At 43.3% G+C, this 19,087-nt stretch overlaps 1 protein-coding gene across 2 annotated transcripts in view; it reads left to right on the top strand.

The window, feature by feature from the left end:
- The window catches only part of CIAO2A (cytosolic iron-sulfur assembly component 2A), a 142,498-nt gene extending 132,375 nt beyond the window's left edge, over nt 1-10,123 (top strand). For both annotated transcript variants that reach the window (XM_068275079.1, XM_068275078.1), the window contains 3 exons: nt 1,582-1,631; nt 5,685-5,730; nt 7,516-10,123. In XM_068275079.1, coding sequence (XP_068131180.1) covers nt 1,582-1,631; nt 5,685-5,730; nt 7,516-7,613 — 194 coding nt within the window. In that variant the 3' untranslated portion in view covers nt 7,614-10,123. The remainder of the gene's footprint in view (nt 1-1,581; nt 1,632-5,684; nt 5,731-7,515) is intronic.
- Nucleotides 10,124-19,087: the final 8,964 nt, after the last annotated feature.

The raw sequence follows: 19,087 nt of genomic DNA, 5'->3' as shown, positions 1-19,087 counted from the left end.
TACACAGCGCTGAAAAATAGATAAATGGGGAAACAGACAACAAGGTACAAGATAATGCAATGGATTTTAAATTAAAGGACAACTGAAGTGAGAAGAATATGGAGGCTGCCATATTTATTTCCTTTTAAACCATACCAGTTGCCTGGCAGCCCTTCTGATCTATTTGGTTTCAGTAGTGTCTGAATCACACCAGAAACCAGCATGCAGCTAATCTTGTCAGATCTGACAATGTCAGAAACAACTGATCGGCTGCATTTTTGTTCATTGTCTATGGCTAAAAGTATTAGAGGCAGAGGATCAGCAGGATAGCCAGGAAACTGGTATTGCTTAAAAGGAAGTAAACATGGCAGCCACCATATCACTTCAGTTGTCCTTTAAATCTTAAAGACCACATAGATTAAATCAGTCCGCAATAAGGGTACCCGATGGAAGGGGTGCATCATCAAGGTAGATACTCTCGGGGGGGAGGAGCTTCTGGGTCCCTCACTGCTCCGGTGTCCCGCTGGTCGCCCACAAAGCTCGCCAACCCGTCAGCGCTTCTACGCATGCACAGGTGGCCGCGCTAGAATGCGCCTGCGTCATCAGGCTGCTGCGCTGGCACAGTACGCGGCCAGTGATGCAGGTGCGCGGGGGCCCACAGAGGTGCTGAACCGCTGATGGATTAGCGAGCTTTGCGGGCGGCCAGGGGGACACCGGAGCTGTGGCTAGTGACCCAGAAGACTTCTAGGGGCTGGTAGAAGCCCCAGGTAAGAAAAGATTGCTTTACTGTTTCACCTCAGGGGTCCTTTAAAGCACACAGTACTGCAGCTGGCTGTGCATTGTAGTACAATACATGGTTACCTGCTCTAAATAATGGGAAGAAGCCTTTAAAGCGGACCTGAACTCAGAACTTCATCTCGGCTCTAAAACATAAGCAACAGCATAATAATCTTTAAAGGGCAACTGAAGTGAGAAGAATATGAAGGCTGCCATATTTATTTTATTTTAAGCAATACCAGGTGCCTGGCTTTCCTGCTGATCCATCATCCTCTAATACTTTTAGCCATAGACCCTGAACAAGCATGCAGCAGATCAGGTGTTTCTGGCATTGGCAGATCTGACCAGATTATCTGCATGCTTGTTTCTGGTGTGATTCAGACACTACTACAGCCAAATAGATCAGGAGCACTGCCATGCAACTGGTATTTGAAAGGGAATAAGTATGGCAGCCTCCATTTACCTCTCACTTCAGTTGCCCTTTAAAGAAAAATATATCTTTGTTACAGCTGATACAAATCCTGCAATAAATCTTCAGTGTGTCTACTTACTGCTTTCATGGAAGTCTCAATAGAGTTAACAGCTTGTATTTATACATTAGTTGATCTGCTGAGGCAGCCAGCTGACACAGCTGAGAGATCCAATTACACTTGTGATTAGACACAATGAGGGGGAATTAGACAGGCTAAATTCTCTAAATACATACTGGGTGCATTTCTCTTTTTTTTCTTTCTGTCCTCTGCAAGAGTTCAGGTCCACTTTAATGTGTAGTACAGCGTGTCTACTCTCATGGTGCCTAATAGTAATCTTTGCCTTTCAACATAGGTCTGTGCTTGAGGGTCAAGCTGCAAAGATGTTTATCTTTTAAGCACAAGGTAAGGAATCATGTTCTCTTTAACCACTTTACCCCCGCCCGTACGGATTTCTCCGTCCCTTTTTTCATCCTTTAACTCCCAGGGACGGAGAAATCCGTACTTTGCGCACTCCCGCCGCTGCCCGCGCTCCCGCTCGTAAACACGCCGCCCGCCGCTAGTAAACACGCCGCCGCCCGCTCGCCCAGAGATCTACGAACAGGAAAATCCATTCCCGTTCGTTGATCTAAGCCCCGCAATGATCCGCTGCCGTTCGGCTGAGCAGCGCGATCATTGTGAGCAATAACAAAGTCCCAGCCTCTTTCTACTTCCTGCAAGCGTCCGGAAGGACGCTTGCAGGTCGCATGAAACAAAAAGTTACTGTTGCCATCTTGTGGCCAAATAGTAAAACTACACCCTAACCATTTTTTACACACAAATAAACTAGTTTTACACAAAAAATTAACTCCTTACCTCCCACACTCCCCAATTTTTATTTTTTTTTGTAATTAAAAAAAAATAAAAAAATGTACAATTTAAAAAAAATACATAAATATTTACCTTAGGGACTGAACTTTTTAAATATCTATGTCAAGAGGGTATAACACTGTTACTTTATAAACTATGGGCTTGTAATTAGGGATGGACGCAAAACTGAAAAAAATGCACCTTTATTTCCAATTAAAATATTGGCGGCAAACATTGTGATAGGGACATAATTTAAACGGTTTTATAACCGGGATAAATAGGCATATACATTTAATGGGTTTTAATTACAGTAGCATGCATTATTTAAAAACTATAAAGGCCGAAAACTGAAAAATAATAATTTTTTCCCACATTTTTTCCTATGTTCCCATTAAAACACATTTAGAATAAAATTATTCTTGGCATAATGTCCCACCTAAAGAAAGCCTAATTGGTGGCGAAAAAAACAAGATATAGTTCATTTCATTGCGATAAGTAATGATAAAATTATAGACGAATGAATGGAAGGAGCGCTGAAAGGTGAAAATTGCTCTGGTGGTCAGGGGGTAAAGCCCCTCAGTTGGGAAGTGGTTAATGTCTGTTTTCAGAGCTTAGATCCTACTTATCAAATGGTAACTCTTACCACAGTGCACCTTCATTGACTGAAATGTATGTAGTTGCCTGGCTGTAATGCAGATGCCTTTCTCAACCTTTCTACACTGGAGGAACCCTGCAAATACCTTTTGGATCTCAAGGAACCCCTGCAAACCCACGTTTTGATCTCGAGGAACCCCTGCATTTATTTTGCAGGAGGCATGGTCTTTAAAAGTATGTGTGGCTGTTTATTTCACTACCCCTATTACACTGCCACTCACTATACTGTCTCCTGAGCCCCCAATTTAGTGCTTCTTGTTACAGTACCACCTATTATAGTGTGCTCTATATACTTCCCCCACGATAGGGGAAAATGCCAAGGAACCCCTGCAGAGTCCTCAAGGAACCCTGGTTGAGAAAGCCTGCTCTAAATCAAGGGTGTTGTACTGTAAAAACAAAGTGGGCTGAAATTGAACACTGGGACCAAGTCGTGGGCCACACCCAGTGTTTAGTGGCCACCTCCCTCCATTATAAAAGTCCCCTGGTGTCCGATTGCCCCCTTCCCTCCCCTATATAGTTTCCTGGTTTCTAGTGGTCCTCCATCCCCACCATACCCCCCACAATATACAGTTCCCTGGTGTCTAGTGGCCCTCCACCCACCCCTATGCAGTTCCCTGGTGTCTAGTGGTCCCCCCTTGCACCTATGAACAGTTCCCTGGTGTCTAGTGACCCCCCCCCCCCCAAACAGTTGCCTGGTGTCTATTGAACCCCCTCCCTCCTGTACAGTGCCGTAGTGTCTAGTGCATTCCCCGTATACCCCATATGGCTTCCCTGGTGATCTAAAGCTGCATCCCCAATGTAGCTTTGCTAGTGTTCTACAGTGGGCCAGACCTAATGCAATTGGTGTAATCACTTTCAGTCCAAAGTTGATAGCTCCAGGGGCTAAAGTTTGAAATCGATGCTCTAGATAGGATATTTGGCCCCAATTTCCAGTAGGGTAAAATGGCAAAAAAAATAGAAATTGACATAAATCTGTTTTCGATGTTTTGAAGATAAAACAGGAAAATTATAATCTGTCTTTACAGCATCAGGCGTACTGAGTCTGATTTATACACAAACAAACCTCATCAATTTCTTCATCTGATCAATGTTGTTGTTTTTTTTTCTTTGACCCGAGGAAGATGGGGGGAGGAAGGGGCATAGATTCACTTGGTCGGTGATATTGCATCTGAAATGGAGCATCTTATTGAATGTATGATGAAGATTTAGGTGTGGGAGTCTCATCAGGGATGGAGAAACAAGCCAGACAATTGGCTTTATTGGGGAGTTCAGGGATAAATTTGTAACCATTTGTTCAGTTGACAAGATACATTATTGTATTTCTTCTCAATGTATCAGTAGCTAATGACAATTATTTGTCTATTACGTCAAGCAACTTATGTTTGTAACTTAAAGCATCCTTTTTTTATTTTTCCCTGAAAAGATACCAGAATGCTTTGCCAATTATATGTCATACAACGTTGTTAGCTGCTTAAAGGACCACTCCAGCAGAAAAGTAAGCCGTTAAAATCTGACAGAACCTACAGGTTTTGGACTTTTTTCGCTGGGGTGTTCCTTTAAAAAAAAAAAAAAAAAAAAAAAGTGGTTCCATTTTGTTTTCCGTAAAAACGTTATTTAACAATTAACACAACATTGTGTTCTGCAGGCTGAGAAATCTAGCCTAGCCAATGCGGAGTGCATTTAATTTGACATGAAGACAGGCATGCAGCCTGAAACAGCTCTAGGCCCATGTCTGTTGCTGTGATGTAAGGAAGACACAAGCTATGTAATTGGGACTCTAGCTCTCTTTTAGCCTGTAATATCACTGACAAGCAGCTTATTTGATGGACTTTGGGGACCTATGGTTGCCTATCTACTGCCTTTGGCTTGCACTGGTGTGTCACAGAAAGCTTTTTTTGTACATTGAAAGCTCTTGCAATAAAAGCAAAAGCATACTTTGCAAGATTAATCGGCGTGTGCTGGTTTCTTCCATATTTCTGATCACAGTCCTGCCTAATGCTATGGTGGACGGACCTCTTTGCATCTCACATACGAAGGGAAGTGCGGCCAGGAATCCACTACATTGCAATTTAAACTGAAGTTTGGAATGATATCATAATGTAACCAATGAGTATTACAATCCATTATTGCTTTTAAGGAATTTTATTGCGGGGATCTTCTTTGTATAAAAGAGCAGACCTCTTAATTTACTCTACAACTAACTGCAGATAACTCCTATTAAATATCATCAGACACTTGTGAAGGGCCATTTTCCACTGAACCAGCGTGTGTCTTGCAGGACACCCGCTTGTACTTGCAGTGATGCTAGCACGTATCTTATTCGCTATGCACGGCTATAAGGATTCGGGTGCGGGGTACAGAAACTGCAGCATGACATCCAGAATCACACCGGCATGCGATCTGGGCGGTAGCATTTCCGTGTGCGACTCGCCTGGAGGGAAATGCTGTGGATTCGGCCCTAGTGGAAAAGGGCCAGAAAGCTGACATAAATAACCAGGACATTATTTGGTATACAGTACTGTATTTGCTTTGTAACTCATTCTGGTATTGCAGTGGTGATGTCAATGACTTGCCACCAGATGGCAGTGTGTTCTAGCACTTTGTAAAGGAAATCACAGTCTAAAGTTTGCCATCTCTGCTCAGTCATTTAACCTGTTAGCTGCTGATGGATAAAGCACATTGCAAGTCGGGAATTGCAAATCCTGGTCTCACACACCCACAGTTCTGGCACTGATGTTTGGACCGCAGGGAGATCTGGCAGGTTCTGAGCATTACATGCTTTACCAGACAGTGGTGAAGTCCTAACCTGTATTTTAGCAGAGTTTTGTGTGGAAAACTAGTGTCATTTGATCCTTCCACAAACCATGTAACAGTATGAGCCAGCCCTGTACATGCCATCTTTTTTCATCCCACAATCTCCTGCAGTGGGTGAGTTCATGTCCTTCTTTTTTCCAGCTGGAGATCTATATTTCCGAAGGGACGCACTCGACGGAGGAGGACAGTAAGTAAAGCCTTTCCTTCCTAACTGGGCAATGGGAGCCAGGAACAGCACGCAGCACTTGAGATATCAGCTTGTTCTGTATTATAAATCGCTCAGCAATGTTAAACAAGTGCAGAGTAGTGGAGGACAAAGACCTGTAGCTGAGCCTGAGCTGAAATAACCTTTATACTTGGCCCGTTGCCCGGCTTTAAATCTGCTCTGCTTAAAGTGAACTTGTACAGGGAGGTTCTGAAAGATGCCATCACTTACCGGGTTCTAAAGAATATTTATTACCTTGCTATCATGCTGATCTCCTGGCCTCAGCAGTCACAGTCTCATATCTGCAACAATTGTGCAGCTAATGTAGGCACAGGTCAGGAATGTGAACCCAGATTTGTATATTTGAGATACGCGCACAATTGCTATTGCCCAGTAAACAGTTGCCGTGGAAGAGGTGGAGGAACTGTTGCTATGGAAGAGGTGGAGGCATGATGGAGCTTTCTGTCCCCGGACACTACCAAGATTCTCATCTGTGCCCTCATCATCTCTGCCTAGACTATTGCTACACTCTTCTGTTAGTCCTCCTCTTGAACCACATCGCCTTATTTATTTCTATAGCGCTGATATATTATGCAGCGCTGTACAGAGTATATATTGTCTTGTCACCAACTGTTCCTCAAAGGGGCTCACAATCTAGTCCCTACCATAGTCCTATATCTATGTATGTATCGTGTAGTGCATGTATCATAGCCTAGGACCAATTTAGTGGGAAGTCAATTAACTTCTCTGTATGTTTTTGGGATGTGGGAGGAAACTGGAGTGCCCGGAGTAAACCCACACAGTCACTGGGAGAACATACAAACTCCTTGCAGATATTGACCAGGCTGGGATTCAAATCGGGAACCCAGCACTGCAAGGCGAAAGCGCTAACCCCTATGCCACTGTGCTGCCCCGTGCTATGTTGTATAACATTTTGCTACCTCTGTCCAACACCCCTTTAACATTGCTATTTATTTTCCAGCGCTGTGTAATACATAATACAGGGAGGAGAACAATGAGCTCAGCCTGTACTGCTAGATAATCCGTCATTCCGGATCACTTGGTGATGCGTTGGGGCTTCTGTATCCACGTTGGATTCTACACAAAAACTCACCAACTGACAGGTCTCCTCAGCCAGGAACCCTCGAGCATTTGTACAAGGCTTTATTCAATACAGAAACTGAGGAGCAGCAGTTTAATGCATTCCGTACCATAGGTCTCTGGCCTCTTAAACTAGAGTCTCCACCCCCCCCCCCCCCCCCCCCAAATACAATCATTGATCACGGGATCTGACTGAAATACAGAGCTCTGCTGTCAGTGTGACAGCAGAGCAAGCAGGTTACAGCGTTGCAGCATCAGGAGCGGCGTGTACGGGGCGAATGCAGAAGTTGAAATCTACACCCTGGGATAAACAGACATGGGCGTAGATTTCATATAGCATGGTCCGGAAGCGGTTAAGAATGATGTCAGCATTGCCTGCTCTCATGATCGCTCTGTATACGTCCACTGTAAGGAGTCACAGATGCATATAAACGTTGAACCCTTTTATTTTTTTTATCGCTACCTGCATGTTATTGGATGTTTGAGGTGAAGATAGATTCACATTACTTAATTTTTCTACTGCTTATTGATAGTTGCATCATTTGATATTTATCTGGTGAAATGCCACAAGGCACCAGCTAGGATATGATCACTTTGTGGAAGGAGGCCAGAGGTTGAGATTGTATCACCTTTCATTTGCCAACTAACTTTATTCTTTTCTCTCAGTTAATAAGCAGATCAATGACAAGGAACGCGTATCTGCTGCAATGGAGAACCCGAATTTGCGAGAGATTGTGGAGCAGTGTGTGACAGAACCAGACTAGACTGGTGGAAAGGCTGCACTGAAGTAGATGAACATCTGGCGGGAGAGGCATATGGCCCGTCACTTCTCCCAGAACGGACGTTCAGTTTCCTCATCGGTCCTGGCCTGCAGCACTTGCTGGGCACCTGAGGCAGTCTCTGGGATGGCACATTCTTCACAGATCGGAGGACCAGATGTCATACGATAGACTACTGTGGATTTTATTGTAGGACTACTATACCTTAAAAGGGCTGAGATAAACCTGTCATTAGAGAACCATGCAGGCCGCCATTGCTGAGTTCCTCTTGAAAAAGCTGGTTACCTGCCTGCTATGCTGGCATATTAACATTATTCTAAGTCACTGAGCTGGAACAAGTATGCAGACCAGGGAAGGCAGAGGAAGGCTAGAATATCTGATTTATGTATGTACATGTTTCAGGTGAATAACTCAGGAAGCATCATAACTGGAGAGAGGGCATCAGAGCCGAGAAAATAGAATTTTTCCATGAGGTCAGTCATGGCAGCCTTCATAGATCGTTTATAACAAGTGCACTAAATGCCTTTCAGCAGATCCCAGGGAGATATAAACACATTGGGTCAGTCTTATACACTTGAGCAGCTAGAGTTCCCTGCAACTGTAAATATCCAGACAATCCAAGTGAAATTCCATTTTTGTTAAGATTAAGAAAAAACAATCCCCTGATGTCCGCTGTAAATGGCAAGGGTTGTGGCCAACATTACTTTAGCTTGTTGTCGTGTGCTTATATTCGAGTCAGGTGTGCAGGACCCCATATACAGTGCATGGATTGAAAGCCTGCCTGTATCTATAGTTGCCTCTCTTCATTCCTGGCAGCCATCTTCTCTTCCTTTTTACCATGAAATTTATTAAGCTCCTTGGCGGGTTTTCCCGATCCAGGCACTAGGTGAAAGAATGATGCTGCTAGCGGTAATCCCAAGCCTGGGTCAGGGTAGCCACCGGGAGGAATCTGCTTTGAGCGAAGCAGCGTTTAGATCTCGCCTCCTTCGGGATCTGGACATTCGCAACCTGTCTTCTGCCAGACCTCCAAGGCTTCCCAACTCTTGGGTGAGATCGTCACATGAAGACAGACGGAGATCTCACCATAGAGATAGAGCGCCACCTGGAGGACAGGGGAAATAAATGCAACGCTGGATGCCGAGGAGGTGAGTTCTGTGCAGGGGTATGATTTTTTTTTTATTTATTTTTTTTTGCATTTTAGGGTTTGAAAGCACAAAATAAAAATTGCACTGGCTTTAAACCCTTAAAGCAGACCTGAACTCATAACTTTCTCTCTGCTCTAAAAGATAAGAAACCGCATAATAACCTTTAAAGAGAACTCAAGGTGGTTCTTGGGGGGGGGCAGATGGGATACAGAGGCATGTTCTCTGCCTCATGACATGTCTCTGTGTCCCCCACCTCCGCACTATAGCTCCCTGAGATTGGCAACATTATTTGTCGCCATCTCGGAGGTGAACACGGAGAGGGGATTCCCTGTTCAAAACGCCTGACGGGCATTCCTACAGGGTTTCCAGAGCTGTCATTGGGCATCTCTCTCTACCTAGCTGCGCCTCCTGCCTCTCCCCTGTCTCACTGCATGCTGATGAGAAAATGAATCTCTCGTGACCCAGAGGTTGTGAAAGAGGACCATTGCGGCCCACAGGAGCGGTGGTTTTTGAGGCTATTTAATCCCCTTAGCCCCCTGGATCAAGTAGCCTTCTTTTTTTTTTTTTTTTTTTTTTTTTTTTTTTGTGCCCACCTCGGGCTCTCTTTAAAGAAAAATATTTCTTTGTTACAGCTGCTACAAATACTGCAATAAATCTGCAGTGTGTCTACTTCCTGCTTTCATGGAAGCAGACATATGGTTAACAACCTATGTTTACCAAATAGCTCCCTGCCGTGGCAGTCAGCTGACACAGTTGAGAGATTAACTTACAACTTGTGCTTAGTAACAGATGAAAGGGAATTAGACAGGCTAAACTCTCTAAATACATACAGGTTGCATTTCTCTCTGTTTTCCTTCTGTCCTGTGCTAGAGTTCAGGCCCACATTCAATCTGGAAAGAGTCATACCGCCAAATAAGTTAAATATCTATCGAATTGCAGTGTTGCACTTTTCGGTGCAGTGGGCCGTCAATGTGCCGCCGCTCCCAACGCCAATCGATTGATATTTTTCATCTGATACTATTGACCAATTCAATTGGACCAACATGTTGGCATCGATTTCTAGCAGATTCAATGGAATGATTGAATTGGTTGGATATCGATAGGAAAAATTGATAGGTGTATATACATTTAGCCGTAGGACTATATAGAAAGTGCTTAGTCTGGGACTCCACGCAAAGTGCACTCCTCCCCCCACTCAGCTGAAAGGCATTTGGAGGCTTGGCTCGTTTTTATTTTTGGTACTCAGAGATTGTGGTATGTATATTGCAGAGGAGCCAGATACAAATAATGAGAAACTTTGCTGCACTGTACAGACAGGGATTCTAAATAAAGCTATTTTATATGATTGTTTGACGACTCCTCCTGGTCATGTATATGAACATCTGTACAGACAGAGCTCTGAGGGTTGTGTATATGTTTAGGCTGTGACAGGCTTTGCAGCTACTACTGTGAGGATATTTGCTATAGTACATAACAGAGGATCTGTGTATTTAGCAAGTGACCCATTGAATGACCCATAAAGGACTCTGACACCAGTCTATCAGAATGCTGACCTCAGGCTGCAGGAGTTCAGCATTGTTTAGGGATGGTGGGGGTCAGATATCCTTGTTCTAGGCTGAGAAACCATATGGTCCTCCATTATAGAGCATGGACTCTTGTGTGTTTAACGGATTCCGGGTCACTGATCACAATATGCTAGAGAATATTGTGTTTCAAGGGATTTTTTACTTTGGGCTTGTATTTTTTTCCCTAGTTTTACTTCTGCCCATTGCTTGTAAAATAGATATTGACCATTTTTCTTTAGTTATTTAATATGCTTTTACATAAGCAAAATTCCTAGTGCTAACAACCTAGGTTTGAATCTGGGCCAGGACACCATCTGAACGGAGCTAAGTTCTCCCTGTGTTCCCAACCAATCTATAATATCAGCTGATAATTGATGGAAATTATGATTTAGCAGGCATGTTGGGGCATACATTTCTGCTGTGCACTGCATCATGGGAAGAACTCTTGAACAACACAGCATTTTGCTAGAATTGACTTTTGAATCCTGGTTTCCTCATTCAGAAGTTCAGCACCAAAGCTAATGGAGAGGGTTGCGGTCCATATCGTGCTTCATCCTTCCAAGCCGGTGTACGGCATACTCCAGGTTTCCCCAATTTGAACACCCAACACTATATTTTACTGACTCTTTATTTTAAGATTTTTTTTTTTTCTCCTGGCTGAAGATCGGCAAACAAATTGTTTTACTGTCCAAGCTTAGCTTGACCATACTTTTGTGTTTGCAGGCCTTTGAATTGATGCTGTGTGTTATGACATCAGTGTGACCTGCCTGTGGTGTTGCCTTTTCCCAGTGGATTGATAAACTGTAGTCCCTGAAATATAGATTCAGTGTACAGACAATTGCTGCCACTCGCTGAGAGAGAATAGTTTGAACATAGCTGGATATCCACCATTTAATAAAGGTAATTAAGTCCAACAGGCCCATACACACCTGTAACAACATAATGTGAAACAACCAACCTTGTAAGATCATTTGACCATCGTCTGCAAAAAAAAGTACCATAAAAGATAAAAATGTAAAGTTTACGAAAAAGAAAATCCATGTTGGAAAAGTTTGGACAAAGATTTTGTGGGAAGTCATGTATGGGGAACCTCATTGTACAGCGACTGCACTATGTCACATTAAGCCTGCACACCCCGTCAATAAATGCCACCCGATGAGACATTGCAGGGCCAAGGCTGTGCAGACAGCAATGTGTTCTATGCTGGTATTCTCAGCGGCGCGAGAGTGAAATCGCATGGGAATTGGAGTGGTGGAGAGCAATGCTATCTGTCGTCACTTGGACAAAGTGATCTACCAGGACTGATTGCTGATCGGGGAGCATCGGAGGCTGCCATACACACGCTGGGTTCTCGGCAGAGGCAGTCGTTATCACCGCTTCGCCGAGTTTCATCTGGCGTGTGTTTATGGGCCTTTCGTCATGTCACCATACTTCTGGGTAATGGCAGTGTTGGACTTTGGTGGTTCATGTAGATGGTTGGCAGAAGAAAACTGAACAATAATGGTGCATGACAGTCTTGATCATTCGTTTTCAAAAGTGATCAGACAAAGAGATGTCTATTTGTTTAACATCCAATCTTTCTTGCAAGTTTGGATTAGCTTACATGAATTAAAAACACAGCAACAGAACCTCTTCACTTGTTCCTCAACTGCTGACTATGTGAGCTCTGGCTAGTTGGAATCTCCATTATTGAATGTCTCTGTTTCTGTATCTCTGCCAGTTGAAACTCATTCCTTTCTCATTCTTGAGGTCAGGCTGTCCTAGTAACAAAATCCACAGTTAAAATCAGTGGATTTAATATATTTGCTACTTTAAAGGACCACTTACTGTAAAAAAAAAAATTAAGATTCAAAATACAAGTGTACACATACATATAAGAGGTATAATTCTCCCTCTATAAATTACTTTTCTCCTATGTTGCTTAAACCTGGTACACACATCCAATTTTGATTGGCCAATTTTACCATCCCCATGTCAGGGCTGTGGAATTGGAGTCGAGGAGTTGGAGCAATGTTGGGCACCTGGAGTGGAAGTTGGAGTCAGTGGTTTCATAAACTGAGGAGTCGGAGTGAGATGATTTTTGTACTGACTCCACAACCCTCTGCTCCATGTAGTATGAGGTTTACCTATATAATCTGCTAATACAAAATCTGTTGACCCCAATATAAAAAGGAGGTGGTAAAATTAGCCATTGGTTGGCCAATCAAATTTGGATGCGTATACCATATTTTACACCAGGCAGTAAAATCTGACAGATATCATAGGTTTTGGACTAATCCATCTCCTCATGGGGGTTCTTAGTATTTACTTTATTCTTTACAAAAGTGCTTCCTGGAAACATGCCGATCTCCCTACTCATTAGTACACTATTTTGACAGCTGGACTCAGCAACTGCCATTCAGTAAGTGCTTTTAAAAATTAAGAAAACCCTGAGACTCCCCCATAAGGCAATGGACTAGTCCAAAACCTGTCAGATTTTTATAACCTATCGTAAATGACAGCGACATAGGAAAAAAAATTATAGCTTTATTCATGGTGATGAATTTGCTACTATAAAAGAATTCATGGAAAGGCAGCTCACTCCCCTCCCACAGCGTCTCCCTCACGCCTTCCCAAAGCAGAGTCCTGAGCAGATCGTAAATGAGAGATACTCTCCCAGCTCTTGCCATTCCAATGGTGAGATCTCCCTTCAGTCGGGAGCACCTCTAGCTACTTATTACTGAGTGTACCTCTGGCTCCCTAATGCTAAGGGATACCTGTGATGAGCAAGGGAAGGGAGAAGTGACAGCTGGGCCAGCCAGCACACTTGCGGTGTGGTTCGGCAGGAGTTTGAAGGTTCATGGAGGGTGAAGTCTAGGGTGCCAGGACATCTGTGCCTATAGGCTCCAGTGATGTAAATCCGGGCCTGTGTGCAAGTGACACAGTGAGTGCTTTTTGTAAACTCATGTGACCTAGGCCTAAGATGCTTCTAATAGGTCCATTTTTACACTGGTATATTGGTAGGTGAACAGAGGCGCCAGAAGGATAAAAGTACATAAATTTTTTTAAAAAAAAAATTGCTGGGAGGAAGTGGTGGACTCGCCTCCATTAAAGCAGACACCAAGGACTGTAACTATATAGATATACACATTTATTGAAAATACCCCAAAGATGCAACGCGTTTCGCAGGCACTGCCCACTTCTTCAGGCAATAAGCAGGGGGTAAACAATGCATCATTAAAGGACAACCGACCTGAAAGGCATATGGAGGCTTCCTTATTTATTTCCTTTTAAACAATGCAGAGTGCCTAGCTGTCCTGCTGATCCTCTGCCTCTAATACGTTCTCATAGACCCCGAACAAGCATGTAGGTCAGATGTTTGACTGCATCTGCTGCATGCTTGTTTCAGGAGTGTGTACTGATGCATAAAATATCAGTAGGATGCCAGTCAACTGGTATCATTCAAAAGGAATTAAATATGGCAGCTGCCATATCCCTCTCAGATCAGATCTCCTTTATTTTGAGATGTTGGGTTAATGGATGTAAAAATAAGCTATGCCTAAAAATCGGGACTTTATGTGCATGTTGAAGACACTCAGGGCAGCTCAGTCTGTAACTGTGTCTGTGAACACACCTGCAGCTGCACTGGCTCTTTAGTCCTTTGTCCAGCCAGAGTCTGTAGTGGGGTGATGAGAAGAGACCAGGTGTAGCAGGTCTTGTACAGAGCTCAGCATTCTCCACACAGATGAGTAGGGATAAACCTCATGGACTCCCAGAGGAGCACTGCTCAGCACTCTGCACACAATAGGTGTATTTATAGTTATACAAATCTCCGGATTAGTCGGATGTGCAAAAAATATATGGAAAAAAGAAAGGAACAAAGGACTGTGTTCCCATCTGAGCGGACGGACCTCTCTCATTTCCTCTGTGGGCTCTTAAACAGAAGCCCTTTTCTGTCTCATGACTAAAACAGCTATCCCTGCATTTCCACCTTACAAAAGCCTAACTGTTTACCCAATATTTATTTCTATCTGTACTTGTCAGAAAATCTATTGTATTACTCATACAGTATCTTGCACTTAGAATTGTGCCGTAGCACCGTAAACACATTCATGGAGAAAGACGCCTGGAAAAAAAGGCCACCAGATACTATGGCTAGTAGAAGTTCTGTAAAATTACTGATCTTATACTAAATTCTGATAATAAAATATCTGTAATCTTTACCGATATTTTACTATAACCTAATCGTGCTCTCGCACAGAACCCTCCCTTTACCACTGCCTAACCCTCCTTCTACCCATGCCTATGCCTAACCCTTCACCCTCCCTCTACCGATATCTAACCCTTAACCCACCCTCTATTCATGCCTAACCCTTCATCCTCCCTCTACCGATACCTAACCCTTAACCCACCCTCTACTAGTGCCTAACCCTTCATCCTCCCTCTACTGATACCTATCCCTTAACCCACCCTCTACTCATGCCTAACCCTTCATCCTCCCTCTACCGATACCTAACCCTTAACCCACCCTCTACTCATGCCTAACCCTTCATCCTCCCTCTACCGATACCTAACCCTTAACCCACCCTCTACTCATGCCTAACCCTTAACACCCCCCCCCCCCCAGTGGTTCCTAATCTTTAACCCCCCACTGCTGCAAACCCTCCATTTGCATAGCGGGTAGCCCCGGCTATTATCATTGCTGTGTATGGCAGCACCCATTGTACCTGTTTTGCCGTTAACACCCTGATAAAAGAAGGATAAAGTGTGTGGTAAGTGTAATGTTGTGAGTCCTAATACGGAAACTTGTAGCTGCAATTCCGCTGCAGTTAGGGTGCGTACACCCATCCTATTTTGATTGTCCAATCACTGGCCAATTTTGCAACTTCTGTATACAGTAGAGTCTCGGTTATCCGCCACCGATGGGAAAAGGGCTGATGTCAGATAAGTGAGCTTTCTGATTGCTTGAGACTCAATGTTAAAAATAGGCCTAGCAAATACAGTACTATACCCCACTATATACATCCCATGAACTCTGTATTCTATGTTAAAATGCAGTGAAAATATATTAACCTTGGGGAACAATGGAACTCAGTCTTTAAGCATAGCTTACAGACAGCCTAAGAAGTGGGCCTTCACCACTGTGAGTACTGCCGGCGATTTGTGCTGGCTTGATGAGAACATTAGTAGCTGCGATTACTGTAGTATGAAGGCCAACAGATTTTGGATACTAATAACAGAATGTGTAGGTGAGTTCTCATGCTACATGGAATGGTAAAAGTTACCTATCAAAATTGTATGTGTGTACATACCCCAAGTTGCAGAGAGAAAACACAATGGAGTTATACGAGGCAGGCAACCACTGGAGCATGTGTACAGAGAGTGCTTAGCATTGGCACGTCTGAATTGTCCAGCTGAGAATTTCTAATTCCATCAGCTTGCACCCTTCTTCATTCAAATGTTGGCTGATAGGGCTGGTTCTCGCTAGACAGGAAAGGATTCATGGAATGGACCGCAATGTACAGGTCACTGATCCTATGTAAAATCTAGGATTCACTCAAGCTTGTTCTGACGTATACAATTTGTCCTAGTCCGTTCTGTTCACTGCAGTGTAGGAATGCAATCTCCCAGTAGGCATGATTCTTACAGATGTGGGGCACATCTCATGCAATGGAGACATCTGAATGTTTGCTTCATAGGTGTTCCATGTAGGGCGACTGCATATGCACTCTCTGTTCGCATCCACAGCACTAAACACTGCTGTGATTTATGTGTTGTTGTTTTTTATCAGAATGCCATTTTTCCTATACATATAAGTGAAATTATTTTGCATGACAATGTATCTACCTTTAAAATTAGATGCAATTTTTCTTTTATTTCCACTGACTTATTTTGTACCCGAATCACATGTTCATTCCAGAAAAAAAAGCATACATGGCGGCTGAAATGTTTTCTACAGAAATGTTGACCCATGTGACCCATATGCAATTCATTTTTTCTCCTTAGTTTGTTTTTTTTTTTTTTTTTTTCATACCTTCCCAATAAAATGCCTTTTTAAGAAATCAGCAAGTAAGAAAATACTCAAAATATTTTTTAGTACTTTTTCACACACTTTTTGGTAAGTTTTCGATTGCAAAATGATTGAGGGCTTATTCACAGTGGGACGTCGCAGAGCTGCGCTATAAAGTGATATAACGTAGCTTACTGCACTGCAATGCTAATCCTATGGGACTTTCACAGTGGAACGTTAGCGTCATGGTAACACACTGCTGCAGTGCGTTACCTCTAAACGCAGACGTTACTGGCTACCGGAAAGCATACTTTTCATTGCCTGTAGGCGACAGTAATGCATTGCGGTACCTTTTTTTGGGGGGTTGCGTTGTAATACGGTGTTGTAACTTTAATATTGCATTACAACGCAACATCCCACTGTGAATAAGCCCAAAAAGTTATTTTTAAAAAAAAGTTGAAAAATTATCTTAGGAGAAAACTCGGGTGAAAAAGTGAATTGCATATGGGCGCGCATGTCGGATGCAATGATGCATTGAATTGCATTACATACGTGGCGAGGCCAAAAAAACACCCATAGAAATACGGATCAACCTAAACCATTTGGTCATGAAAACTGAAGCATTCTGCAAGTCAAAGTGGACCTCTGCTGTGATATACAGAATTATAAACCACACTTGGTCAAATGACTGAACCAAAGGAAAATTTGTCATCCATTCAGTAACCCTTGGGGGTTCGATTACGAACGATTCTTTGTATGAACGATCATATATGATCATTTGGAATACTAATGGACAAAAATCTCCTAACCAAACCAATCCAGTCAGTTTAATGAAATTGATCCGAATTTCGGTTCAATCCCATCAATCTGATCAGATTTGTTAGTGGATTTTTGTCCATTAGTGGTCCCAAACGATCATTTACGATCACTCATACAAAGAATCATTTGTAATCGACTGTTCAGCAAATTGTATCATTAGTGGCCATCTTTAATATCTCCAACGGGGAAATTGTAAGCAATCTAGCTAATTTTCTGCTATTAAGTAGCCATCCTCATATACAATAGGGCTGCTGAGAGGTTTGTGAATTTGCGGTTGCTTGCAGTTCCACAGGAATTAGTTTGTTGTGTTTTCTTTCTTTCTTTTTTTGTTTTTTTTTCTTTTGTTTTTTTTCTTGTTTTTTTAATCCAGTACAGTCTGAGTATTTTAGAAAAAAATTATCTCACTTTGGTGCCTGCACGAGGCCATAATCAGTGGTGCTTGGATACCCCCAATCACGGATTCCAGTAAATCCGATCACGGCAGTATCGAAATCTGGATACGGCTTGATCGTGATCCGGACTTGATGCCTAATTCCGAATTCAATTTGGATTTTAACCGTGATTAAAAGTGATACCCTTGATCACGGTTTGACTTTAACGGTTAATACACATGTCTGGCAAATGTGGCGTTTCTAGCATGTAAGGGGGTTTTGCTATTAACCGCTAAAGTCAGCGGGTTTTTAATCATGAATACCGACTAGTGATCATGAGTCGGGTAATGAGTGCATTTGTGATCGAGAGCCAATCATGATTGCCGACAATGACCTTGTGATCACAAGTTACTCATGAGCACGAGGTCGTGACGAGCACCACTGGCCATAATCTTGAACATGTAAGGCTAGGTTCATACTGGGCTTTGTAATCCCTGTAACAGCAGGAACATAATGGAACAGTATATGCACGTTGCGTTATATACAGTGAAGTGTACAGTCCATGAAAAATATGCTTCACTGTTACTGTGTATGTTTTGCGGTTATGCACTGCATGCAGTGTGTTACCATGACATCCCCTTATACCAGGGGTGCTCAATAGGTCGATCGCGATCTACCGGTAGATCGCGACTGCCTATTTGGTAGATCGCGGCCTCTTGGCCGCGTCTTGTTAAATATAGCCGCGCGTCTTACTCTGTGTCGTGCTGCGGCTGCCAGAATCTGCTTCCGAGCGAAGCAGCGCTGATGGGAGAGGCGCGGCTAAAAAGAGAGGCATGGCTGGAGGGGGAGAGGAGCCAATTGAGCAGTGCTGATGGGAGAGGCATGGCTGGAGGGGGAGAGGAGCCAATTGTGAGCGTCTTCTCTCTCTCCTCTGTGATGGTCAAGCGTTGTGGCCACGCCTCCCCCAGGTCCCGCGGGCTTTTAGGACACCATCAACCACCGCATCCATCTTTGGAAAGACTGGAGAGTGGAGGACTTGCATTGCTGCCGAGGTGGGCAATAGAATTATGGTGCTGGTGGGTCGGGTCGCGCTGCAGGTCGGGGCCGATTACTTTACTGTGGGGCTGCAGGGGGAAGGGGATTTAGTTTAGCCTGATGATTTCCCCCCTTCCCTCCAGTATAGGTATCCTAATGACCCCTCCCTCCATCCCTCTAGTATAAGAAGCAAGATGACCCATGGCCATGGCCTATGTGGCCTTGGCTTAAATCCAGCCCTGTGAACATCGCATACTACACCTTCAGCAACCACTTCCATGATTCTGTGACCACAATGAGGACTGTATCTTTACCTTCGTAATAAAAGACATTGTTAGAATGTAAGTATACAGTACTTGAATTCTAGGCCTCGGGTACTAAAGTCTAGTAAAGACTTGAGATGCAGGGTCTCTTTAAGCATAGTTTTTCGGAGAGAAATTATGAAGTCATTTACAAGAAGCATGTTCCTCTAGAAGGACACATAATATGTTTTCAGTTCTAAATGTCCCGACATTCAGACTACGAAAAGGTAAAC

This window comes from Hyperolius riggenbachi, chromosome 3 (genome assembly GCF_040937935.1).
Source record: "Hyperolius riggenbachi isolate aHypRig1 chromosome 3, aHypRig1.pri, whole genome shotgun sequence".
Lineage (NCBI taxonomy): Eukaryota > Metazoa > Chordata > Amphibia > Anura > Hyperoliidae > Hyperolius > Hyperolius riggenbachi.
This window is presented reverse-complemented; position numbering and strand designations above follow the sequence as displayed.